A 26,588-nucleotide genomic window follows, 5' to 3' on the forward strand; every position below is an offset into this window, starting at 1 on the left:
GCATTGGGCTGCTCCTTTCCTTTGCTGGCATGCTGCACAGTAGCTTTTTAGTGGGCAGCAGAAACACCCTTTCTTCTACAGGTGCCTTTTGCTTAACGCTCTGTCTGTACACAGAGAGCAAAAGCTTGAAAGTTGCGTAACTGCTGAATCATTCTAATGCAGGAGATTTTTAAGAGTTCTGTCCCTACCCCAGCAATGAGGGATTTGAAAAGGTTAAGAGGTGATGATTTCATGCAAGGTTGTACTATTAAAAAGCTGCACATGTATTATTCATCAACACACACACATAAATACACACACACATGGTTTTTAAGTCAATGAGATGTAGCTGCACGTTTCTCAGTATAAATTGCAAGCGATCGGCTACTTTTCACTTTCAAGGAAAAGCAACAAGTAAATATGGTTTGTTGATGAAAGTACAAAAAAACCTGGCTTTTCCAGCTCTGGTCTTGAAGCCTAGAAATTAAGCAAATAATTCCTGATCTATCACATGTCAACAAGCTCTTCACTTATTGAATTCTGCCCACCATGCCACAGTTAGTAAATCCAAAAGCCTTGAACATCAGAAATAAATGCGAAAAACTTAGCTGACTTAAGATTTATTAAGGAATTTTAGAAAAATATCTAAAGGAATGGAAGAACTGGACTGACTATATTCAAAATAGATATCAGATTAAGAGATTTCAGATTGCCTTTGACTGAAGGATGTTGTTGATTTTAATGGAAGAAGTCAGGTTATGTGAAAGAGAAGGACTATAATTGTGTTAGATTCCAAAAATTTAATGTATGAATGTTTGTTTATTGAACTATACCTTGTGTTTGTTCTGGGAAGTCAGGGGAGGGGTTTTGGGGAGGGGAGGGGGGAGGGAGAAAAATTATTTGTTTTTGTAAAACTTTTTCAATAAAAAAAAAGATTTATTAAGGAGGAAGAGTGGGCTGGGAAAAAGATAATCTTAGGAGAAATTCATATTTGGTACAGTTGCTTTTGCCACTGGGTTGAACCACTGCAGACATATTTCAAAGCTGCACATGGGTTCTTCATAAGAATTTGTATGTTTCAGAAGAAAATTTTGACAGTACCAGTTAAAGAACCATAACATAAAGCTCACAATGAACTCACCACAGCCACATGATTCTTACAATTGGGTGTGTTCCCCTCTGGAATGTTTTCCCTGGGACAAAACAATTTTGTATCTTATGTTCCTAATACATCAAATGAAGAAAACCCCTCTTAGCCTGACTTTCTGACCATGTTCATCTCCTTCCCATCTCCCATCTAAGCAATGCAATGTCTTAGTTCTTCCAGGTTTATGAATCATTTTCAAATTAGATTGATTTTCCCCAAAATTCTATATGTTAAAGTATAAACAGTTATTTAAGTAATAGCTTTGGGTATTGCTAGGGCTGCTGTATCTCGGTGATGAAATGCCACTACCTTCTAGATCAGGGGTCTCCAATCTTGGCAACTTTAAGCCTGGCGGACTTCAACTCCCAGAATCCCCCAGCCTTTCCTGGCTGGGGGATTCTGGGAGTTGGTCTGCCAGGCTTAAAGTTGCCAAGGTTGGAGACCCCTGTTCTAGATGGCAGTAAGGAGTTACTGTTTTCCGTATCTTTCCTTTTAATGGTGGTTTGGACTTCTGCAGCCTAGAAAGAGTACTGTAGTCTGTCAAACAAAAAAAATGATGCAGAAGCATCAAGGAAGCATCATACTTTTCTTCTCTTTTAGACATTTTTTTGGGGGGAAAAATACCTTTCTCATGATTAGCGATCACTTAAATTTCCACAAACTTGGTTATAAATGCTTGACTGTTTGCAAAAAAAGTAAAATACTTGTATTTATGGGGCATAATCCTCAATAAATGACAAATGATTTTCACCTGCAGTCAGGAATAAGACATTTTTAAACTTATTCCTCAGATGGCTTTACTCTTGCACTGATTTTCTTTGTTGCTGATGAAACAATATTGCTTTCCAAATATTTATTTTCAGCTTAAAGGTTCTTCTGTTACAGGTTTGTGTGTGTGTGTGTGTGTGTGTGTGTCGCTGTGTGTCACGCTGTGAATTTATAATTTAGAAGATCTCCACGCCCACTTGCTTTCATTTGCTGTTCCCATTATCTCATTTCATTTTCGTAGCCACTTTTATCATCATCTGCAAGCTGGCTGTAGATCTACTTTTGAGGATTGGGCAGTTTTTTCCATTCTTCACATAAAGCTTTAAACTTTTCCTTATTTGAGGTGCCTTTAATTTCTTGGAAATGTTCAGAAACAAAAATATTGAAGGAACTCCGACTTCTTTTTGGTTTTCAAAATGCTGTTAATTCTTTTTTTTATTTTTGCTAGTTTTCTTATTTGCCTCCTTATCCCTTTTTCCTCTTTCAAAGCTACCTCCTCTACAGGATTTAGCTCAGATCTATATTTGGCCATTCGTTCTTTATATGTATCCCATTCAGATTTTGCAACTGCTTCATAATGTTGTTTTTCATGTTGTGGTAATTCCCTCCAGATACGCCCAACCTCTTTCATGAGGTACTGATTGTTCAATTCTGGATATTTTTTCTTGTAGAAGTCACACTGTTTATTTAGAAAAGTAAGGTATGATGGCAGAGGACGCTTTGGGCAACTGTCAGAACTAAAATATTTTGAAAAACATTTCCCCAGTGAAGGAGTGATAGTGCATCTGAGGACGCCACGTGGCCCAAACATGGATACCGAGGCTAACAGACGAGCGACCAGCGCTACCAACATTGCGCTCTTCTCCTCAGGCGACCCTCGCACCTCTGCCCTCCCCTCCAACCCCGCGCGCAACCGATACGGTCCAAGGGTGACCGGAAGCATCATACTTTTCATACAATTGTCAACAAAGGGCCGCGGTGTGGCTCAGGCTGTAAGAAGCCTGTTATTAAAACACAGCTGCCTGCAATTACTGCAGGTTCTACTCCCACCAGACCCAAGGTTGACTCAGCCTTCCATCCTTTATAAGGTAGGTAAAATGAGGAGCCAGATTGTTGGGGGGGCAATAAGTTGACTTTGTAAATATACAAATAGAATGAGACTATTGCCTTACACACTGTAAGCCACCCTGAGTCTTCGGAGAAGGGCGGGATATAAATGTAAACCAAAAAAAACACAAAAAACAAGAGCCTCATTACATCCTTTCTTTTTGGTTACGCATGAATCTCTCTACTTTCCAAAATCAGCACTTTTCTCTTCCCCTTTCTGAAACGGAAACGATATACTATTTTAGAAGCTGCAAAAATCTCTTACAACTGGATCCCAGATTTAATGGAAAGATGAACAGGTCCCATGCCTGGCTATTCATCAGCCATCAACAAACGTGGCCTTCACTGAATCAAATTAAGTCACCCCAGGTTCCTTAGTTTATTTGTATGGAATCAAAAATAACCAAGGCTTTCTTGCATATTGTCAGGGCATACTAAAGATATTTCTTAAAGCTTAGTGCATTCTCTGAACTTTATAAAATTCACTGCAGTACTGTAGCTTTGTAGAGGAACAGGGGATTGGGTGTTTCCATCTAACCAAGGATTTCAACTCTTCTGGGACAATCACTTGCCTTATTTCGCTTTGTTGGCTTGCTTCTTTGACATGACATACATTGCCCCATCATGTCTGCCGCTTTATTATTATACCTTTAACAGCATTTGCAATTGTAAGCAAGTAGTTACATTCATTTTTCTAAAGGGGAACTATTCCTATAGTTTAGGCAGGTTTAGGCAGAACAGACTTTGAAAAAAGTCTGGAAAAGTTAGTAGGATTTATAGTCCTGATCACCTGGCAATCATACAATGGATAAGATGTTTTAAGGGTGCTCTGTTTCTTTCATACCTGTGCACTAGATAGAAATTAAACAGGCCCAATACAGCAAAAAAAACCTGTATCTATTCATATCTGACAGTCATATAGCTGTAAAAATCAACATATAGTCTAGACACGCAGGAAAGAAAAAGACAGGAAGCTGCTTTATCATAAACCAGGGTTCACACATAATACTGAACCATAATGAGGATGGTATTTATTTTTAACTTGGCTTAACACTGTATGTGAACTAGACACTAGAAAATGTTTGCTAATGTGCTATGCCATCAGTGGGCCTCAGCCCCCGCCTCCAAAATTGCACACTCTTTGACTTGTTAGAGCCACAGTTGTCTTTGACTCATTAGTTTAGCCAAATTAAGATAAATCAAATTGTGGCTTGGGGCCATGTGTGATTGGAATCTTTTTCTCTCTGGGAAGTGTATTGGGAGAAGTTACTGAGATATTATTTATTTACTACATTTTGAAACCAGCGATCAGCAACAGCTGCTAGGCCATAAACCACCAATACAGAAATTCTTGGCTAAAGATAATCGGTGCCAGACGATGCAAAGTTTTCATAATTTTTTTAAGGCTTTCTGGAACGGGAAGAGGAAACTTGTAAAGACTGACTTCCCTTCCCGATGCGTTCCCTATCTCTGAGCTGAAAAATATCCTAGGAGATAAACAAGAAAATAAGAAGTCTTACCACCGAGATACAACGAGGTGCAAAAACCCCCCACAAAAAAACGTAACCCATTCCGCTTGGTTTACAAACGGTCTCAGGCGCCTGCGCTGGGTTCCAGCCTCTAATGGCCTCTTTTTTTGCAGCTGGAGGGGCGAAGGATATGATGTAGCCTCGGGATCCCCGCAGCCTGAGGGAGTTCTTGGCCCGCCACGTGGCCACGACCACGTCAGAAAGCGGCCTCGGACCTCAATTCCCGCTCCCCGGATCACCAGGTTTGTTTATCATCATCATCTTTCGTTCAGAAGGGTGAGCCTTCTCTTCCTAAACGCGGCTAGGACCTTTACAGTCGGGTTGTTCTGGTAGGTCCTGAAGTAGCCTGACTCGCAGGGGCAGAAAGGGGTGGGAAATGGATTATTAATAACAATAGGAATTAAAAGAACCGCGCGATCGCGGCACGTTTTCTCCCTGTGTTTCCGTGTTCCTCCCACCTTCAGGTGCGGCGCGTTCCTTCCCTTCTCTAGCCGGGCCCATCGTGCTAGGGGCAATACCTGACTTCCCGATGATTCAGCGGCTGCCACTTTCCCCTGATTTCAGGCAGAGTTTGCAAGGGGGTTTAGAGGCTAAAACGTACGAAAAACAGTTCCAGGAATCGGGTATGTCTAGTCTAAGGAAAAGGACTAGGAGAGACATGATAACATTGTTCCAATGTTCGAGAGGCTCCTACAAAGACGTGTGTGTGTAACTATTTTCCAAAGCAACAGGCAAGGCAAGAAACGATGGTTGGAAACTAACCAATGAGAGAGCAAGCAACCTAGAATTAAGGAGACATTTCCTACCGTGGGAGCAATTAACCAATGGAAGAACTTGACTTCAGACGTTGTGGGTGCTCCATCACTGAAGGCTTTCAAAAAAGGGGACTGGACAGCTATTTGTCAGAAATGATATAGGGTCTTCTGCTCGAGCATTGGTGGGGTGGGTGAGGTATTGGACTAGAAGACCTCCAAGGTCCCTTCCAGCTCTTATTATTTTGTGTTCTATCCCTGAAACGAGCAAAGTCTCTTGCTCTGTATTGCTTTAAACTGGTAGAGAAAAATAAAGGCCAGGTGAAATGCACAGGCATTTTTTTTTGATCTGAGAGAACCAAAACAGGTGTGAAGGATCTTCAGGTACCAGGAGATGCTTACCCCTACCCTACCAAAATAGCATTCAAACTTGTAAACTCTCCACCCCTTTGGGAACAGGAGATGGTATCATGTACAAAGGAAAGTTTTCCTACTATTTCTCCTGCTATTGTAACTGTGTTTATGGCAGTTCTCTTAGCCTAAAGGAGAGAGTTTGTATGTTTGGGATGCAACCTAGAAGATGTATAAAAAGACATTTTAAGAACAGCCTTGTGAATTATTTGGAATTTTAATCCATGTGTGTCCCCCCCCCAGTTTCTGCTACTGAATAAGCACCAGTATCTTCATTTGCTCTTATTTAGTTTCTGTTTGGATATGTGACATGATGTCTCATAGTCCATACCAACGTAGCCATATCTTGCATTAGCTAAAAAAGCTCATTTTTGAAGTTTACACACTTCCCTCCTCTCATTGCCTCCACCTAACTTGCTATGCCATAATAATAAGGTACAGGCAGCAATCTCAGGCGTAGTTGAAGAAGCAGATACACATCAATTGAGCAAGACCAAGATGAAGTAAGTGTAATTTAGATCATCAAATTAAATGCAATTAAAATTAATACGGCTACTTTCCCACTTGGCTTGAAGTGAGGTGTATGCAGCTCATCTGCAAATATTCTATTTGATCTGAGGAAGCTGAGGAGGAAGAATACTGACTTAGCTTGTAGATTTGGTGTAAGCACTATTGAGGAATAAATGTGAAATAAATTGAACATACAGGAATATTTGGGATGTTGATTAATGTTGTTAATATCAGGACACAATCCTGTAATAGAATACAGTAACACAATAACAGGATACACAATTCTGCTCGTCAGTTTTTGCTGACAAATTCCTTCGACCATATCTTTGCTATTAAAATTGGATTTCTTTGCTTCTGAGGTTGGTAATGTGGTTCTTGCTTTCTGCTGGCATGATGAACTATCTGTCCAGCCTAATCCACCAGGCTTCCCTTCTATTCCTTGTTCTAGCCAATTCACATTTTAGCTTTCTGTTAAAGAAAACCAAAGTCCAAGCAAGCTATTATCCTCTCCTGGAGAAGCCATATGTCTTCATGGGCATCTGCCAGCTGGGATTTTCTCAGGTCAAGAAGGAGCTAGATTCGAGCACCTTGAATGGGGGCAGGGGAAGAGAAGATGCTACCTATTGTGTTGTTGTGATGACAGGGAATTGCATGTGAAATAAGAGTATGGTGAAAGGCAGCATCTAACCCTAACCTTGGGCTGGAGACAGAGGGAAATTAGGAATATGGGGAATATATTGTGAATATAGTCACAAAAGAGTTGCTAGGGAGTTTGCCACTGATTTTGTCCAGGGAACATAATAAGATTACAAAGCACTTGCTATATTAAGATCCTACTCATCTGCCCCTTCTACTTCTCCCACACACACACTTTTGCAGGACTTTCTCCTTCTCCTCCTCCTTATTGTCCATTTTCTTGCCACGTGAACAACTTTCCAAACTATGGTTTGGGATACTTTTAATTCTATGGAAGTTTAAGAGGCCCATGTGGGGCCCAGGGACATCTTCAAAATAAAGATGATGCTGATGGTTTGCTATAGGCCAGCTTTGCATTATTACATTTTTATGTTGCAATGCAAAAAAGGTTTCTACATGCATCTTATAGCCCATGGTTGCCCTGCTAGGAATTCCTGCGATAAATAGAGCAAGTTTACTATCATGTGGATGAAGCAATAATTCTCCCTTTCATTTCTGTTACAGGCTTGCCATTATCAAAAACCAAGAATTAAGCAGAAGGAGATGATGATGATCTTCATATTGGGGGTATTGGGTTGGCTTCAGAAGTGATGGGGAAATGAGAGTCCATCCTAGTCACAGAGTGTGAAGAACTAGGAGTGATAAAAGTTGCAGCTGCATGCTTCTTTGGGCAGAGAGTTGTTTGGTTGGTTGTTGTTTTTTTTTGCTATTTTATACTGCATGATGTAGATTGATGAAGAGGTATCATTGATTTATTGCACTTGCAAGTAGCTGTTTCTGCCAAGAGGCACTCAGAGAAGCATATATCAATTAAAAACAAAAAAAAATCAATAAAACAGGAGCAAAACTTAGAAATCATAAAAACACCACAGGAATCATAACATTAACTTAATAAAACATTGTCTTCTCTGTGTTCTGTACTTATTGTTAATCTCCAGTCCTGTATGTATTAGTTCAGATGAAGAGAAAATTTAAAAAAAGAACACTTCTCAACATTCAGCAGGATCAAGAACTTAACCAAATGTAGGGTTCCTGATTTGTGCCAGTTTAGGCCCTACTGCTACTTTTGCTCCCATAACAGAAAAGAAATTCGGATGTAGAAACCACTTAGCCTTTCTCAGCATTCCCCAGGGGAAGGGGGATTTTTGGGGAAGGGTGTTAGTCTTAAGAGGGAGAACATTCCCCCTTAGGATGTTGTCACCCCGTTTCGATTTTGTATGAACCCAACGGTAAGAATGGGGTGCGAGAGAGCTGTGGTTCAGAGGCTCTTGCGTACCCGGCAAGCCACGCTCCCCGGCATCTCCAGAGGGGGCGCTGTGAGGAAGGAGCCCGGGATGTTTCTGTGCGAGATCGGAAGGAGGAGCGGCAGCCCGGATTCATTGAGAGAAGCTCGCCCCTCCCGCCCTGTAGCGATTATGCCCTTTCTTTCCCTGATCCTCCTCCTCCTCTTTCTACTTCTGCATGGCACCAAATTTGAAATTCCTATGGAGGCTCATAAAATGTTAAGGCAGCAGCACTGCGCATCGCCCAAGATTTCTGAGCTGCGGTCGGAAAAGGGAATATAGCCCGGGTCTAAACGGCAGCCCTGCTGGGAAGTAGGTTTCCAGCAGAAGCAAAAGGGGGAAAGGCGGGTAGGAAAAAAGGAGGACACGCAGGGGGTCCCTTGGTAGTGGACGGGACGCCCGATTCCTCGAGGCGTTTGAAGGGCCCGGGCGTCCTTTCTGCTTGCCAGATCCCGACGGTCCTCTGCACTTCTTTCACACCTGCTTGTTTGGCCCATCCCGGGCTTCTGCCTCTTTCCGCCTCCGGTCTCTTAAGCACTTTTCACGAGCTTGAAGATGCTATCTGTTGATCGGGCTCTTCTCCAGTCTTTTCCCCCCCACTTCCTGTCTCCTGCAGCTGCCCATCTCTAGTTTCTAAGCAGTCCCCAGAGCATCCCGGTCCCTCTCGATGCACTCTTAAGATGTCCGGTTTATTTTTATTTTTCCTCCCCCCCCCTACGTGATCTCGGCAAGCTATTTTTCCGTTCCGGGTCTCTCTTTCCTCTTAACGCCAGCTTCTCCTCGGTATCCATCCTGGCTTTTTTGCTTTATTCTCCTGTTGAACTCCTCCGTCTATCTGTTCCTATTCTTCCCTCCATTCCGGGCCATTCATCCCATTCCTTTCCTCCCGCCTCTTGTCTTTCCAACCTCTTGCCGCCACCCACCCACCCACACCCTCCCCAGGCTGCGTCTTCCCTTCCCTGCTCCTGCTGGCCCCCGGCCGGCCCGAGCTTTGCCTGGGGTGCGCGCCTCCGCCGCCTGCGATGCAGCCACTCGCTGCTGCCAACCGCTCGCTCTGCCCCCTCCCTGCCGAATGCAGCTCACCCACACTCGCGCACACACTCTCAGATACACAAACACACACGCGCGCACACACACACATACACACGGCGCCCGGAGGGTGGGAGCGCGGCACAGTCAGACGGGCGAGCCGAAGGGAGCGATGAGGATCGGCACCGCCGAGGGCAACTGGAGCCTTGTAGCTTGCGTCCTGGGGGCGGCTCGGCACCTCCTGACCCGAATCCCATTACCACACACCGAGGTTTGCGGTGGTCAGGCTACTGCCTGCTTCTCGGACAGTCTCCGGGGTAAGAGTCTTGCGTTAGCCTCCCCACCCCACCCGCAACCCACCCCAATTACTCCACATACCAGTTAGGTTGGGCTTCTTCACGCCTTCAGCATCTTAGATTTGATGCTTTACTCCTCCGAGTTGCCACCATTCCATCAGGGATCACCACCTTCTCTAAATTTGCCCTTCCTTCCTTCCTTCCCACAAGGAACTTGGTTTTTTTCCATTTTCAGACTTGCCTTGTTCTTCCTTTTCCTCCTGCCCAAAGTCTTCTCATGTTCTTTTCTTGATTCCCATCCCCCCTCCTTCCCGTTTCCCCCTGCACCTTAATTTGTTGGATTTTTTTAAAAAAATTCAAATTGTTTATAAAGATGCAGGCATGTCGTAGTTTGAGTCTAGCTTCCAGTTAGAGGTGGGAACTCTTGGCACAACTAAAGGGGAAAGTTTGTTTGGATCCTGCGGGTGTTTCCTGAGAAATAACTCTTTTCTCTCCCCAACCTCCCTTCTCTGGGGCCGTTGCTAGTTTGCCCTGAGAAACAGCAGTTTTCACACCCTAGTAGGTACAGAGAAATGACAAGTGTTCCCTTGCCTCTGCCAAACTCTTTGACAAAGCTTCCTCATGCCAAATCTTGGACACAGCATTATGAAGAGACATCATACTTTTCTGTCAATGGCCTTTTGACTCTTAACAGTATGAAATAAGTCCTGTTGGCTCCTCTAGTCATTTGAGCTCTAGATTCCTAGATGTTATTCTAGCTCAGGAGAAGGATTTACATAGTTACCTAAGAGCTGATTTCCAGGCTCTTCCTCAAGGATGGTGTGTAATTGTGGATCTCATTCCCTTGACTGGCTTCTTGGTTCCTCTTCCAGAAATGCAGTCAAAAGACTGGATCCCAAACTAGTGCCTTTTAGGATTAGCAGTTAATTAAACCATATTTCTCATGTAGTATTTTGAGGTTCTAGTTTTCAAAGCAGGATAAGTTCATTAACTTAAGAACTGCTGCATTCACTCCAAATGCCATAATCTAATGGCATGCAGTTATTTCTTTCTCATAGTTTGTTGCTTTTCTATTTCTCTCCAAAACCCCCCCCCACAATCTCTTTCTACAGCGATGTGTGTCCTCCCTAAAGGTGAAGATATCAACTGAGCCCCTTTTTCCTACCTCCCCATCCCATGTTGGTATCCTGCCATCCATTTTCTCTGCCAACGGGAAGAAAGGATCAAAAGACAAAGAACAGCAGAATAATATAATTGATTGCAGGTTTCCCGAGAGGAGTGTCCAAGTTATGTTCAGTCTGCACAGGACCAAATGGTCAAATTAATCTGTCACCAGGCGCAAACTATGGAGAAGACCCCTGTCAGCTGCATTATCTCTTTCTGATTCCACAGTTATTGATAGTAGAACATTTTGATCTGAATACAGAGCTGGAATGCTGTTTGGCAGCAAGTTCTCTAATGCATCCAGATTTGTTAACATCCACTGAAAACAGCTTGGATATTTTTGCACAGGAGGAAAAAACGTCACATTTGGGGATACTTTGTTGTGCCTGGATATTTTAGACAGAACTAATCCAGATGGCTACATTCCTATTGAGACCCTCTAAGTCGCTGACTTATGGTTGCAACTGACCAAAGTAACCAGCTGAAGAATTATTTCAGGCCTCTTTCCACTAGAAAAGCCCCTATTTACCAAGAGTCTTAGCGCATAGAGGTTTTGATGGTGATACAGCTTATACAGTATGGCTGCAGGAGTGGCAACCTGGCTGCCCTTTGCCCGGGCAGCAGCTGTGGGCTGGCTCCCACTGGCCAAGAAGCCTATGCCCAAACCTCCTCTGGACAATAAACGCCGCCATGATGAAATCTTAGTGGTCAATGTTAGTGGAAAACGCTTCCAAACGTGGAAGAATACCCTTGACCGTTATCCAGATACCTTGTTAGGCAGTTCTGAGAAGGAATTCTTTTTCGACGAAGACAGTAAGGAATACTTCTTTGATCGGGACCCAGAGATGTTTCGGCACATTCTCAACTTCTATCGTACCGGCAGGCTCCATTACCCCCGCCAGGAGTGCATACAGGCCTTTGATGAAGAGCTATCCTTTTATGGAATCATCCCAGAGTTGATCGGCGACTGCTGCTTGGAGGAATACCGAGATCGTAAGAAGGAGAATGCAGAGCGCCTGGCTGAGGATGAAGAAGCCGAGAATGCCACGGACACTTCCTTGCCACCAGATAGCACATTCCGCCAACAGCTCTGGAGAGCATTTGAGAATCCCCACACCAGCACCATGGCTTTGGTCTTCTACTATGTGACTGGTTTCTTCATAGCCGTCTCGGTTATTGCCAATGTGGTGGAGACAATCCCATGCCGGCCACCTCCTGGGCAGAAGAGAAACATGTCCTGTGGAGATCGTTTCCCCAAAGCTTTCTTCTGCATGGACACAGCCTGTGTCCTCATCTTCACCTTTGAGTATTTCATGCGGCTTTTTGCTGCCCCAAGTCGTTTTAAGTTCATGAAAAGTGTGATGAGTATCATTGACGTTGTGGCCATCATGCCTTATTATATTGGGCTGGTGATGCCAGAAAATGAAAATGTCTCTGGGGCCTTTGTGACCCTGAGAGTCTTCCGCGTCTTCCGCATCTTCAAGTTCTCACGCCACTCGCAGGGCCTAAGGATCCTGGGCTATACTCTTAAGAGCTGTGCCTCTGAGTTGGGCTTCCTTCTGTTCTCCCTCACTATGGCTATCATCATCTTTGCTACTGTTATGTTCTATGCTGAGAAGAGCACAACGGAGACCAACTTCACCAGCATTCCTGCTGCCTTCTGGTACACAATTGTCACCATGACCACACTTGGGTGAGTTCCCACTTTCAGACATGGCCTTAAAGTTTCAGCTCTACACTATTTATCTCATTCTTCTCCCTGCTCAAATAATAAGAAAAAAAATCTCCAATTACACTTCTTTTGGAAGCTGATTATCAGGTTGATATTTAATGGCATCCTGACTTCCTTGTTAATTAATGTACCCCAAGTCCAGGCTATCATCAGATAATGAGCTGTGGAAATTAGGAGCTTGTCAGTTTCCAGAGTAGACATAAGAGCCAAACCATTAGGAGATGGGTAAGCATTGAGTCCATACAGGTCACTGTGTTGGTTTGGAAGTTATGTCATCTACAAATGGTTCCAGATAACCTCTTCCCTAGACACTCATAAAGTGGTGGCAAAAAGGTGGCTCTGCCAAATGAAAGAGAGAACATGTGTCCTCACCTTTAGATGATTCTGAGATGAATGCGGCATTATCTTCAAGCAGATACTGCCAAAAAAAAAAGTGCCTTTATCTTTGGGGAAAGATGAGGCACCCATATGAGAACCAAGAGAAATTGAGATGGGGCCTATTGAGATCAAATAAGTGGGAGTTGCAAACTAAAAGGACAATGGGAGAAGGAAGGGAGGGAGGGAGGGAGGGAGGGTGGGTTTAGGAAAGATGTATAAATAAGTGGATCTTTTCCCTCAAAAATTTTTGTATCTGTTATGGATGAAAACTTTAGCCTATTCTTTCAAATATAGCATTTCCTCCATTTCACTATTCTGTACACAATGCACTGACTTGTAATCATAGCTCTGGCTGCTGTACAGAAGCACTAATCTTCCTTTTTAAACTACCACATTGGGGGATATGTACGCATTCTAGAATTGTATGCACTTTCTGGAAAATCAAAAAACGATTTTGGGTGCGCTTGTGCATGCATACTTGTCGGCTGGATTTTTAAACATTGGGACTGGGGGTCTGGTGTTTCAGAATGTCAGCTGCCTTCAGAGATTTATTTTCCTTAGTCAACTGATAGATTCTCTTTTTCCTTTGAATCCAAGTGGATATCATGTGTTACATTAGAACAGGATAAGAAAATCTAGTGTCTCAAGGTCTGTATAAAATTTTAGTTCCAGTTCGTTTCTGGGCTTTCCAGGGTTCACATTCCATGATGGGGTTAGTATCATATGATCATTTTTAAAATTAAGAGGTTTAATCAAATTATTACTGTTATTAAAATCATGTTGTTATTGATGTATCATATAATATGTAGCACTTTATTATTTACCATTAGCAAAAGACAAGTTCCTTCTCCCAAAGGTTTATTTACAATATAAAGAGAAATTGAGGCATCATCAGAAAAAGAGAGTTAAAAGAGGGGTTCTGTGAGCAAAAGCAAGATGTGGGTGGCTATTTTGAAAAATTCAGGGTGGTAAAGATCAAGGCCTTTTTGGAAGTCTGCTGGAAGCCTGAGGCTAAGCGATGCTACTAGGTTTATTATTAACAAAGGGCTTTCCTGTATTCCAATGAATCATTACTTCTGGCATCTATTTTTGTATCTGTTTTGTTTTATTGTTACTGGGAGCATTCAGGCTGCCACAAGACTTCAGTGTAGAATCAAAGTTGGGAGTTTTTATAATCCACCGGCTTCCATCTGGGAGAACTTATGAACGTGTGTTGCGACTGTATGAGACCTAGTTTTATTTTTAATTCTCATTCTCCCTGTAAGATTCTCCAAGGGTAGTAACATCTGGAATTACCCCCGTTTTATCCTAACAGTTCTATGCAGTTGGTCCAGGGTTAAGAGAAAAGGCAGTTAGAAAGGAGGGAGTTCTGGAGAGCCACAGGCAAATGTCAAGGAGATTTGGAGAATCTGGTCAGATATACTGGGAGTATCTTCAAAAGTTGTCCAGAATAATCCTTTGACCAACTATTAATTTCCAAGAAAAGGGCTCTCAGGCTTCAAGGCTCCCTGGAAGCCATTCTCAGTCTGTCTGACCAAATTTCCTAAATCGTCTTGACATTTGCCTATGAATCTCCACCAGCAAAGGATAAGAGAAAGAGATTTTGACGAGTGCTGCTTTGAATCAGACACTAGGACTCTGGTTGAAAATAAGCAACCAGGAGAAAGAAAAAAGGCTAGATAAGGAGTTAGTGTCATTTACTGTGCATGTTTTGGCTTGATTCTGATGAAGGAAAGAAGAGAGGGACGGAAGGAGGAAGAAAGTAAGGAAATGATCCACTTCTCAGAGGAAGGAAATTATTATCTTACCAACTGGAATTGATGTTGCTGAAACTGAAATTCTGGGTGATGGGTTTGTTAAGGCAATCATTAAAGATCATGTTCATTTTTCCACATTCTGGATGTGGAGCAGGTAATTCAGTGCCATGATGGGTTGGCCAGAAACACAACAGGGTTTTAGGATAGAAGGAATTATTATGGTAGAAGGAAGCTGTGGTACATGCTCTTTCCCCGCCTCAGAATGTATCCATATGCCTATTTCCTGACATTTTGAATCATGAAAGGGTAGATTGTGCCTCCAGACCAGGGCAAATGGAGCCTTGATTCACTATATGTTGGAAGTGGGCCAGGTTGGTACTGAAGGCTGATCCTTCAGGATCAGGACCGTTGGGAGTCTGGCAAAGAGGAGAAGGAAGAGAGGAGCATGAACAGGTGGTGACTAGTTTGAATGAAAAGAATCATCTTTCTCTGCTGTGTCTAAACTTAATGAGAACCCACTGGTTGCTATAACATTTCCCCAGTGTCAGCAGCTGAGCTAGCAAGAACTCTTGGCTCCCCTCCTTCCCAGCCTCTGCTAGGCCTCTGTTGAGAATTACCCTTCCCAGTAAATCCCAGCCATAATTCCCAGCTCCTTTCCTATTCTCAACCAGGCCACAAAACTCTCCTTTCTCGTTCCACTCTCTTCTCCTGAAATCTGATGGTCCCCATTATTGGGAAGCTTAATTATCTGCCCTGTTCCCATCCCGCTCAATTAAGTTTTAATAACTTGCTTGCACTTGTGACAGAGAGATACCCGCTGTCGGCAAACGTACCCTCCCCTCCCAGTTCCCAGCCCTGAAGACGTCAGTGAAAGCCTCTGTTTCCACATAAAGGGGCACCAAGGCATCTGAGCTTCTTTCCCCCTCAGGAAGCGAGGTCTCCTGGCATCCTATTTGGTAACCATCTCCGCCAGGAATAAAGTCTCTCTTTTTCCTCATGGCCTTCTCCCTTGCCTGTTCTCCGGCAGCCCTCACACAGCTCTTCCTTTTTCTGCTGGGTATACATGGACCAGCCTTTGATGCTTTAAGCAGCAGAATATTAAGCCAAGCTCACCGTTAATCACCACAGTGATTCCCAGTGGCTCTGCAGCTCTTTTAGCTTGGCAGAGGCACAGCTTTTTCCTCCACCCCCTCCCCATGAGATCCCAATAGGACTCCTTGCTTTCCTGGGTAAGAAAAGCTCTCTGCAGGGAGCCCCAATGATGGACGGTCTTAGCAGTTTGGATAGAATTTATTTTTCTAAGGGTCATATAAATCAGGGGTTTCCAACCTTGGCAACTTTAAGCCTGGGGGGACTTCAACTCCCAGAATGCCCCAGCCAGCTTTGCTGGCTGAGGAATTCTGGGATTTGAAGTCCTCCAGGCTTAAAGTTGCCAAGGTTGGAGATCCCTGATATAAATAACAAATCAAGAATACTGGCTGTTGCCAAATGTTACCTTGGGTGTGTTTTCTAGAAGGAATTTACCATTTTATTTATTATTATGTTTATTTTCTGCTCATCTTGCTGTGGGTCTACTCTGGGCGGCTCTGGTGTGGACTAGTGTGTAATATCAGGTCACAGCAGCCGTTTCTCAGGAGTCTTTGGCCTAGGACTTTAGCCACACAGGAAGGAAAATGGTGGAACTGAGCTTTTGAGATAGCTGGAGAGAACCATGGGAGGGCAAAAATGAACAAGGTCCTACCTTGTCATTTCTATTCTCCACCTGTAAAATGGGAATAGAATGAATTACCTTACAGGATTGATGTTAATGCTTAATGGATCCAGTGAATCACATCAAGCCATCAAGCTTACTACAACAGTTGGCCACTTAATTTAGATCCATCTGTGACATTGACTCTCTCTAAACTGCCTTGCTAGGTCAGATTGCTACTGTTATCACCTCATAGACTTTTTTTGCACGGTTTTTGAAAGTGCAGGAGAACCCCCCCCCACCTCAGGCTCTAAAAGGGCACTCCCTAACATGGTCATGCATGCCTGGAATGATGGGAATGGTGGTCTTAACACATTTGGAGGTAGGCTGGTTGGGGAAGGCTGGCTGGATCACAGTCTCCAGAGTACTCTTGCTGTTGCTTTCTTTTTTTTAAATTTACATTTATATCCCGCCCTTCTCCGAAGACTCAGGGCGGCTTACATTGTGTAAGGCAATAGTCTCATCCTATTTGTATATTTATATACAAAGTCAACTTATTGCCCCCCCCCAACAATCTGGGGCCTCATTTTACCTATCTTATAAAGGATGGAAGGCTGAGTCAACCTTGGGCCTGGTGGGACTCGAGCCTGCAGTAATTGTAATTGCAGGCAGCTGTGTTTTAATAACAGGCTATCTTACAGCCTGAGCCACACCGCGGCCATTGCTGCCATTCTTGTACCCAGGGCCTGGGTGAAGCTTTTCTCCAGCTCTCCATTTTCCAGCCTGACCTCTGGACAACATCCTCAGTTATTCAGCCACTCTGTCAGGGGCGCCTAGCTTGTCTTGCCCTGAGGAAGAATAAGTTGTACATACTTCCCTGGCTGCCATATTTTTCCTCCTCTTTCCTGTCTCTTGTTCCTTTCTGTTCCTAGTACAGTTTGTCTCTTTTCCGCCAATGTTCTGCCCATGGACTTCTCAATTCTCAACAAAAATCTCCTGACAGCTTTCCTTCCCCTCAGTTTTCCAGCCCTCGATCCTCCCGCATACTCAGCTAACAGGACACCATCCTTCATGCAGAAAAATCCAAATTGAAAATAGCTCTGGGGTGCTGCAGCCTTTTGTATGAGGGAGTGCCTTGCCACAGAATGGGTGGCGTGGCATCAACATGTACCCAGAGAAAGGCTCAAGGTGCATCCGGCTGCTCTTTCTATTTGACATAGTTCCATCTTAGCATCAAAGAAGATTCTTTAATTTAGTTTAATTGTCCCTTTCCCTCCCTTTCCCCCCCCCACCCATGAGGTGTTTTGAAAGGCGTCTTTGGCTGTTTGTCCAGTTCTGCAGGGGCAATGCCAGTGCTGGGTTTCCCCAGCCTGGATGCAGCCAGATCAGCAATTCTGAGCTTTTATTGTTGTTGCTGAGTAATTTCTCTTTATGGGCTAAGTCACTTAATGTGTAACCAAAGGGAGGGGAAAGAAATAAATAAATTTCCAGGCAGTGAAGGAACCTACGTAGGAATTGAATTATTTATAGTAGAGCCACGGAGAGAGGAGAGAACTGGCTGCCACTGAAACAGAATTCTGTTAAAATCGTGGCTGTAGGAATGGACCCTTTGTGGATGGAAATTTGGCTGGGGGCTAAATTAAGGGGTAAAGAATTATTAGGAGTGAGAATGACGAAGAGCTATGGGCTGCTTCCCATTGAGCTCTACTGATCTGACCAGCTCTCCAACCTCAAAAAGGGAACTGGGGGTTATTTCAAAATCATTAAACTCAAGAGATTATAGATTCTTTCCTTGCTCCATTTGGGCGGAGGGTAATTGGCTCTGGTTTCCTTTTCATAATTTTTTAACTTAAAATTCAGAAGCAAATACTGGTGAGAATAAAAAGATGGTAGATGCTTGGATTTTTTTTTAGGGCGGGGGGGGGGGGGAAGGCCTGAATTCGATTGTAGTTATTAAATAGTGCACAAGGGCACCTTAAAAAGGTAAGGAAAAGTCAATTGCCCTGCCCTCAAATTGGCAGCATTAGAATGATGCTTGTGAATTCCTCATTGGTCCAAGATCAGCCTGCACTTAAGCATTAAAACATTGTTTAAGATTTCCCAACTTTAGATCTGGGACACCTTGTAGGAATGAAATGTATAAATTAGTTTGAAATGGAGTATTGTTTGCCTCATCCATTAAACCTATTTCAAGTGCTCATGTCAAAGCTTTCAGCTAGATATGGAATAAATCTCTCTGTAGGAATGCCAATACAGTGAGCAAACAATTCGAGGAGGCTCAGATCAGTTTTTATTGTAGATGCAGAATAGAACAGCTACTGCAGAATCTAGGAATCTAGCCTTATTTCTAGGTTAGTTCCAGAGTTTAGGTCAGAGGTCTTCAAACTTGGCAGCTTTAAAACTTGTGGACTTCAACTCCCAAAATTCTCCAGACAGCATCGCTGGCTGGAGAATTCTGGGAGTTGAAGTCTATAAGTCTTACAGCTGCTAAGACCTCTGGTTTAGGCCATCCATTCTGTCCCCCCCCCTCCCTTCAATGGGATGGAATTGATGTTGGCTTTTCTCATACTTGGATGCCGATGGAACATGCTTGGGGTTCTTAATTATACAGTTTTTGTCTTGCCACCTTCAGCCCTTGTAACTGAGCATGTGGGAGCAATGACTAGACTGTTTCTGAGGTTCTGTTTTCTCAGTATTCAGTAGCAACAGCCATTTGCATCTGTTCAGGGCAAACATGGATGCAAAGAACCCCAAACCTGCAGAACAATATGCAGTTGTGGGATTATTATTATTTTTTTAAAAAAATAAATGCAAGTGTTTGCACCAAAGCTTGCATAGTGATTTCTACTTGGCACGATTTTGGTGTTGCTTATGTCTTTTTCACCATGACTCCTGAGATTACCAGTCCTTATGGTTATAAGGACTAGGAATTTGCTTCTTTTTATAGTGAACACTGAAATTCTCAGGAACCTCCACTGCCCAAGAACCTCATCTGTACCTCCACAGAATTATGGCACATACATTGCCCTGCGCAGGGTTGAATAAACCGTGGCACTTTTTTGTTTAGAAAAAAAGGCAGAATTTCATAGTAAGGAGCTGCTACTGAATAGACTTAATATGTAGGCTAGATGATAAAGTTAGCTGATGGAAAAGCAGAATCACAAGTATGTGCGGGAGAGGAATGCATCCATTTTTATGCAAGTAAATATCAGAATTGTATTAGAATAGAATAGAAAATAGAGTTCAACCCCCTGCCCAGGCAGGAAACCCTACACCACTTCAGACAAATGGCTCTCCAACATCTTCTTAAAAACTTCCAGTGTTGGAGCATTCACAACTTCTGCCAGCAAGTTGTTCCACTTATTAATTGTTCTCACTGTCAGGAAATTTTCCTCAGTTCTAAGTTGCTTCTCTCCTTTATTAGTTTCCACCCATTGCTTTTTGTTCTACCCTCAGGTGCTTTGGAGAATAGTTTGACTCCCTCTTCTTTGTGGCAGCTCCTAAGATATTGGAACACCGCTATCATGTCTCCCCTAGTCCTTCTTTTCATTAAACTAGACATACCCAGTTCCTACAACTGTTCCTCATATGTTTTAACCTCCAATCCCCTAATCCAGGGGTGAAATGCTCCCGGTTCGCACCGGCTCTTTTTATTATTTTATTTATTATTTTATATCTCCCGATTAGGTAGTGATGGCAGCTGCTGGTTTGGAGGACCGGTAGTAAAAATCCCTGGCTCCGCCCTCCCTGCCTCTGCTGAGCCGCACCGTCTGCAGAGAATTTTTTTTTGTTTTACTTTTAAAAGCTGGTTTTGCTTCAGCCGAAACATGCTTTTAAAAGTAAAAAAAAGCCTTTGAGGATCCCGCCCCTCAGCTCAATATTTTAAAAAAAAAAAATTTAAAGGCTACTCTGGGGATCTCACCTGAGTTCCTCATCAGCAGAACCTTAAAAACATGTTTTCTGTAGAAAACATGTAGAAAAACTCCTTTTAAAAGAGTCTAAGTCACTTACCTGATTACTGATCGACCCCATGGCTTTTCTCGCAGCTGGAAAGCCCCAGTTTCGCTTTTAGCATCAGACAGAACTAATCTAAACTTAGCTAATCTATTTCATCACTGAGTGATTAATGCTGTCTGGCTTTGCTTGCTGGGGAACTCTGGGAATTGAAGTCCACAATAAGATAAGATAAAATAAAATAAAATAAAAAAAATAAAATAAAATATTTGTGCAGCTTTCTGAGATTTGGTATGTTTCTGTAGTGTTTCACTCTAACTACACAAACACACAAAATCTCAGAAAGCTGTATGTGGTATTGTGTGTGTGTGTGTGTCAGTTATGTTGTGTGTGTGTAAAGTGTGAAAGTTGGTTTTTGAGCTTTTTGTGACTGTGTGAAGTGCAGCTGCTTTTACACTGTGTGTGAGTCAGTTGTGTTGTGTTGTGTTGTGTGTGTGTAAAGTGTGAAAGTTGGTTTTTGGTACCTCTTATTGTTTTTTATACTTTGTTTATTATTTTTATTATTTATTGTTATTGGCTACACCCAGCCAGCCATCTGACCACCAAGCCATGCCCACCAATTAAGCCACGCCCACAGAACTGGTAGGGAAATTTTTTAGATTTCACCCCTGCCCTAATCATCTTTGTTGCTCTTCTCTGCACTCTTTCTAGAGTCTCAATTGTCTTTTTTACATCATGGCGACCAAAACTGAATGCAGTATTCCAAGTGTGGCCTTACCAAGGCATTATAAAGTGGTATTAACACTTTACATGATCTTGATTCTATCCCTCTGTTTATGCAGCCCAGAACTGTGTTGGTTTTTTTGGCAGCTGCTGCAGGACTTTGAGGCTGGGAGTGAAATGAAGGGTGGCGGTGCCAGCAAGACCAGAAAACAGAGTTTAATTTGCTTTCTCCTGGCCTTTGACTAACCAGAGGCTCAGTGGTATTGCTGAATCACTAACCCCATCGTTCTCTAAATGCTGTATCCGTTGACTGCCAGGCTGTGGAGGGCTCCCAATTTCTACATAAGTAGCTGCCTTGCCACAAGCCAAAGCAATAATTCAAGCTGATCCTGAATTTTCAGGTTTTTCTTGAGATTCCTCTAAAAGAGATCTTCTCACTTGCAGTGGAACATGGAGTTGTTCTTTGAGATGGGGCCAGGTTTGGCCTAAGGAAGACCTCCATGTTTTGTCCAATCTGCAGAGCCCTTCCTTGTTCTCTCATAGGATTATTCTCATTCTACTGCTGGAATGAATTTTGCTGTTTAGGTGCCTAGTGATTTATTGGTTCAAGCATTAGCTCAGTTTGCCTAGCACACTAAATAAAAAAATGTGGTTTACAATCCATACATTGAATTTTAGCTAAGCCATATTACGGTTTGCTTCTTTATGGCTTAGCATGGTACAAATCCACCAATTGAGATTTGTAATAAACCACGATTAAGCAAACAATGGCACTGCATGGCATATGAACTGAACCACTGACCTCCAACTCTGTCTTAGGTAGTGAGGATGAATAGAACTGTAGTTTTAGTGTACCCTTTTATTCTGACTTTCCTAATCCATAGCTTTCTTTGAACCACTTTAGAATTTTGGCACCAAGATCTCCAAATCAATGTTATACTCATGCCATTGAGAACACCTTGTGCTTAGAAGTATGAGCGTATACAAAGGGTCCTTCCTCAACTACAGAGTGAAATTTTGCAAAGTGTTCATTATGTTGCATGCTGAATTGGAAATCCAGCTGACAGAACAAAATCTGTTTCTATGAAAAGAGCCCCCCCTTTTTTTGAGGCTTTTGAAGAGCTTCTCCCTTGGCCAGACTGAACAGGTCATACTAACCCTTCAAGTGATGCTTTTCAAGTAGGTGGATAGACAGCAATGGCTGGGAAACTAATGTGGGATGTCATCCAAGGGAAATAGAAGCTCAGCCAATATCTTTATCCCCCATTCAAAAGTTGCTACAGAAATTTCCTTTTATTCAATGCAGTCAGTTCTCATCTACTTGCTTTTGGCAAGGATTTTTCTCTTGAAAAAGGGCTTTGCAAACTTAAAACATCCTGGGATCGATCACTTGCTTGGCTCAGGAGACCTTTGATGCATTTGAGATCCCCAGTCTGGTGCACTCCACCTTTGTAGGAAGATAATTCCCACTTCAGCCAGCCACTACAGCCAATGGGGCTGCAGGCTAAGGAGAGTGAGAATTGCAGCCCAGTGCACTAGGAGGACACCAAGTTGGGGAATGTCGTTCTGGGTGGTGTTATTATTATTTTTTTAGAAAGGTTTGGTGATGCTGTTCATTCTACTTTGGGCATTTGTGTGCAATGGTGCAGACAAAGCTCCTTGTCATTGAAGCCCAGAAAGCAGCCACTTCCTCCAGAATCCTGTTTCAAAGTACTTCCCAGCTCTCCACATGTGTGCAATTCCCCCTCACTCACAGCCTCCGCAGGAGTGTGCTGTTTTTTGCATGAACACACACATGCAGGCATTCTGGATGCAGCTGTTTTAATGTTTCAGGAAAGGAGGGGTTTTTGCTCATGCTGGTTTGCTACGCAAAAAAAACACCCATTTGGAAGGCTTTGCAGCTGCAGTCTATAATCACACAAAGCCATAGTGTGTTTGATTTTGGCTTAATGCATTAAGGGGAATCCAACTGTTAGGGTTTTTAAAATCATAATTTAGAACGTTAGTGAACTCAGCCAGTGGTGGCTTTTCAGCAATCCATTCATGTGTTGGGGAAACATGGCTCATACTGACCGGTCACTCAATAATCTGTAGTACCTCTTTAGTGGTGTCCATGGTTTTGAAGAAGGAATGATAATTGCCTAACTGCTTTGCCTTTGAGAAGGGTGTGATTCTGATGGTTTTGGAAGAGATCCAGAGTCCTGGGATGGAAGAGCAGGTGACAGCAGCAAAAGCTTGAGAAATGGGCAGATTTGCCAACAGAAGAGCCTTCTATTGCCTTGACAAGAATGAGATTTATTGTAGTAAATGTTTTCTTCAATATAGGTTTATTTATGTATTTTTTCCTGCTACCACAAATGAGCAATGCTGCAGTCTTCTAGCCATTTGCTTGGCAGTAGAACTTAGTAGGGGTTAGTGGTGGTTGTTTTTTTGAACTTTTAACATTTTATAAAGAATGAGGAAATAGATCTCTGCCCCATGGTACATACACCCTAGAAATATATCCAAAAGAGAGAGCTGAGGAGAGAAAGGGAAATTGACAACCTGGCTGTACAGGAAAATTATTAGGTTTCTGAATTCATGCTCCTCTATCCTAAAATGGTGATGCTTGATATGGATTTTTACAAGTATTGTCTTCAGCAGGGATAATCTTTAAAGGATAGCAGATATCAATGTTTTTTTAGAAAGGCCAATGGATTAATCTTAAGTTTCTAAGCAATTCATTTATGCATAATGTTAAAACAAGCATTTTGCAGTACAAACTCAGTCTCAAAAATCCACATTCCTCAGCCAGCAAACATGAGATGAATTGAGAGCATTTGCCTAATTTCTAACTCTGCCTTGGTGTCTGATGGGAGAGGGATGGGACTCTGGGGACTTTTATCCAGGTCGTCCTCTGGGCTCAGAAATTTCAGCAGGCCCTCATTCCTCTAAGGAACAGACACATAGGTGTGGGGGTTTTATTCCCAAAAGCACAGCTATTGTTCTCAGGATCCTTATTCACCAGGGCTTCCCTGCTTTTTTTTTCTTTGCCCTCTCACTATGTTTCTACCAAAGAAAATCGGAATATATTTTTTATTTGAAAGGCAGGGCAATGATGCAAAGTATGTGTGTGTGAGAGAGAGGATTTTCTGGCTTATTTTCTGTATTTTTGTAAGACTTGTGTTGCTTTTTCCTTGTTTAATACAAACTAAAACCCATGAAGCTCTAAACCTGATGTGGGATGGGAAGCTACAAAATAAGTTGGACTCCACAGCACTCCTAGAGCATAAATCTCATATCCTTGTCAAAGAGGCACACAGCCCTTGCTAAATTATATTAACACAGCAGAATCCAAAATCATCCCCAGTCAAAAAAAGATGGCTTCACTCAAACACCTTTCAAGTGCAATTTGATTTCTGCTGGTTGATCCAAGCAGATTTTAGTGGATTAACCTGGCATTTAAAGCTAAGTATTCCTGCAGCCCTTTGTGGTTGCCAAACTGGTATGAAGTGAAAATGTGTTGTCGTGCCACAACTGTGGCTGATGTTTATTTCTTTCCCTGTATACATGCAGGCAAGTTCCTTTTTACGAAAGGATATGAGAAGTGCTGCATCCAGGAGAAGGGAAACATACACTGACAAACCAAATCATATCCACACACATTCACACCCATTGCTGAAATCTTCATTGTTTGTGGAGGATGTTGCCGCAATAAATTGAATGGAGCTATGCTTTCAATGCATCAAAAACATCTTCTTTCCAAGCTCCTTCTTCCACCCCATCCTGGACATGGGGAATTTTGTCAGTCCAATTTTACCATTTCAGCCTATTCTCTGCTCACCACCTCTGTAGTGTGATAGTCTGCAACGCAAGGTTACTGCATCTTCTTTCCAGTGGAGTGGAAATGCTATGAGTTGGTACCTAGGGATTGTATGAATATTTCATGCTATCCGTATTTATAATCAGTGCCAGCAAAATATATCCTCCTTGAATGCAGAGAGGAAGGATCTATGGTGTTTATTTTACAGCTGGTTGTCATATTTGTTTCCTGTCCATGGCAAAAATCAACCCTCCCTTTTGACGTCTGCAAAATAGAAAAAATAGAAAAAATCTAAATTAAGTAAAGAGTTTCTAATTACCAACTTGCCTTTGACTTGATCTCCTCCTGCTGTACCCTCAAGGTGGAAAGAGATTGAATATTGATTTGTGACCAAAAGGAAGCCAGTCAGACTGGAAGTTATCGGTGATTCTTTGTAACGATAAAGATTGATATTGAAGCTGGCCTAAGACATTTTAATGTTCCTCCACTTGGTGCTCAGCAACCAAAGAAATACCCCTTGGAACCAAAAAGTGTGAGCACTTTTCCTGCAACGTTGCAAAAAATCTTAAATTGCGCCTTTTTGAACTGCAAGAAATTTCATCGATCCTTCCTCTTCCAATGCAGTATTTGCATTTGAGTGGATTGTGGATTGTGTTTTCCTCCCTGGAGCTGGAGCTCTCTTCTTAAAGCCCCTACAGCACTGCTGCAAGCAGTGTGGTCCAAATCAAAGTAAGCAAAAGAAGAGATTGCAGTAATTGCTGCAGGAGTGATTCTGAAAGAGAAAGGACATGTTTGAATATTGTCTCAGTTGTCTAGAACAGAATAGACCGATGAGTTAGACTTGCAGAAGTTGTTGGACTTCAACAGTTGAGGTCAATAAGCCATGGTGATAGAGGTTGTCAGTAAACATTTAAAAAGCTATCACTTTTAACCCCTGTTTGTTTGTTTGTTTGTTTGTTTATTTTGTCACATAGTATATATGAGCGTAAGCATGAAATAACTATACAGTATATAAGTATATATATAAATATGAGTATGTAATAACTAAATTAATTTTTTTTTAATTTGCATTTATATCCCGCCCTTCTCCGAAGACTCAGGGTGGCTTACACTATGTCAAGCAATAGTCTTCATCCATTTGTATATTATATACAAAGTCAGCTTATTGCCCCCAACAATCTGGGTCCTCATTTTACCTACCTTATAAAGGATGGAAGGCTGAGTCAATTGAATATAAAAAATATAAAGAAAGGAAACAATAGGACAGGAACGGTAGGCACTCTTGTGCTCTTATGCACGCCCCTTACAGACCTCTTAGGAATGGGGTGAGGTCAATAGTAGACAGTTTTTGCTTGAAGATTTGGGGATTTTGGGAAGAGACCACAGAGTCAGGTAGTGTATTCCAGGCATTAACAACTCTGTTACTGAAGTCACATTTTCTGCAATCAAGATTGGAGTGGTTAACATTAAGCTTAAATCTATTGTGTGCTCGTGTATTGTTGCGATTGAAGCTGAAGTAGTCTTTGACAGGAAGGACATTGTAATAGATGATTCTATGAGTTAAACTCAAGTCATGTCGAAGACGGCGTAGTTCTAAATTTTCTAAACCCAGGATTTTAAGTCTGGTGGCATAAGTTGTATTCAGAGGAGTGGAGAATTCTTCTTGTAAAATATTTCTGGACACGTTCAATTGTACTGATGTCAGAAATGTGGTATGGGTTCCAGACGGATGAGCTGTATTCAAGAATTGGTCTAGCAAATGTTTTATATGCTCTGGTTAGTAGTGTAGTGTTTTTGGAGAAGAAGCTACGCAAGATTAGGTTTACAACTCTTAAAGCTTTTTTTGCGATGTAGTTGCAGTGGGCTTTGGCACTTAGATCA

General features: G+C 42.5%; 2 protein-coding genes and 1 pseudogene across 2 annotated transcripts in view; 2 read left to right on the forward strand and 1 right to left on the reverse strand.

The window, feature by feature from the left end:
- Window positions 1-2,050: 2,050 nt before the first annotated feature.
- LOC131190629 (transcription factor A, mitochondrial-like) lies at window positions 2,051-2,747 on the reverse strand (annotated as a pseudogene).
- Window positions 2,748-3,837: 1,090 nt separating this feature from the next.
- Window positions 3,838-26,588, forward strand: part of LOC131192588 (potassium voltage-gated channel subfamily D member 1-like) — a 68,316-nt gene continuing 45,565 nt past the window's right edge. Inside the window, exons 1-2 of the mRNA XM_058171847.1 lie at window positions 3,838-4,538; window positions 4,644-4,772. The gene's annotated coding sequence lies outside the window, so the exon portion shown is untranslated. The remainder of the gene's footprint in view (window positions 4,539-4,643; window positions 4,773-26,588) is intronic.
- Window positions 9,389-12,368, forward strand: LOC131190630 (potassium voltage-gated channel subfamily D member 1-like). Its single transcript, XM_058167975.1, has 2 exons — window positions 9,389-9,528; window positions 10,620-12,368. The coding sequence occupies exon 2, from the start codon at window positions 11,250-11,252 to the stop codon at window positions 12,366-12,368; it is 1,119 nt and encodes a 372-aa protein (XP_058023958.1). The 5' UTR covers window positions 9,389-9,528; window positions 10,620-11,249.

This window comes from Ahaetulla prasina, chromosome 2 (assembly GCF_028640845.1).
Source record: "Ahaetulla prasina isolate Xishuangbanna chromosome 2, ASM2864084v1, whole genome shotgun sequence".
NCBI lineage: Eukaryota > Metazoa > Chordata > Lepidosauria > Squamata > Colubridae > Ahaetulla > Ahaetulla prasina.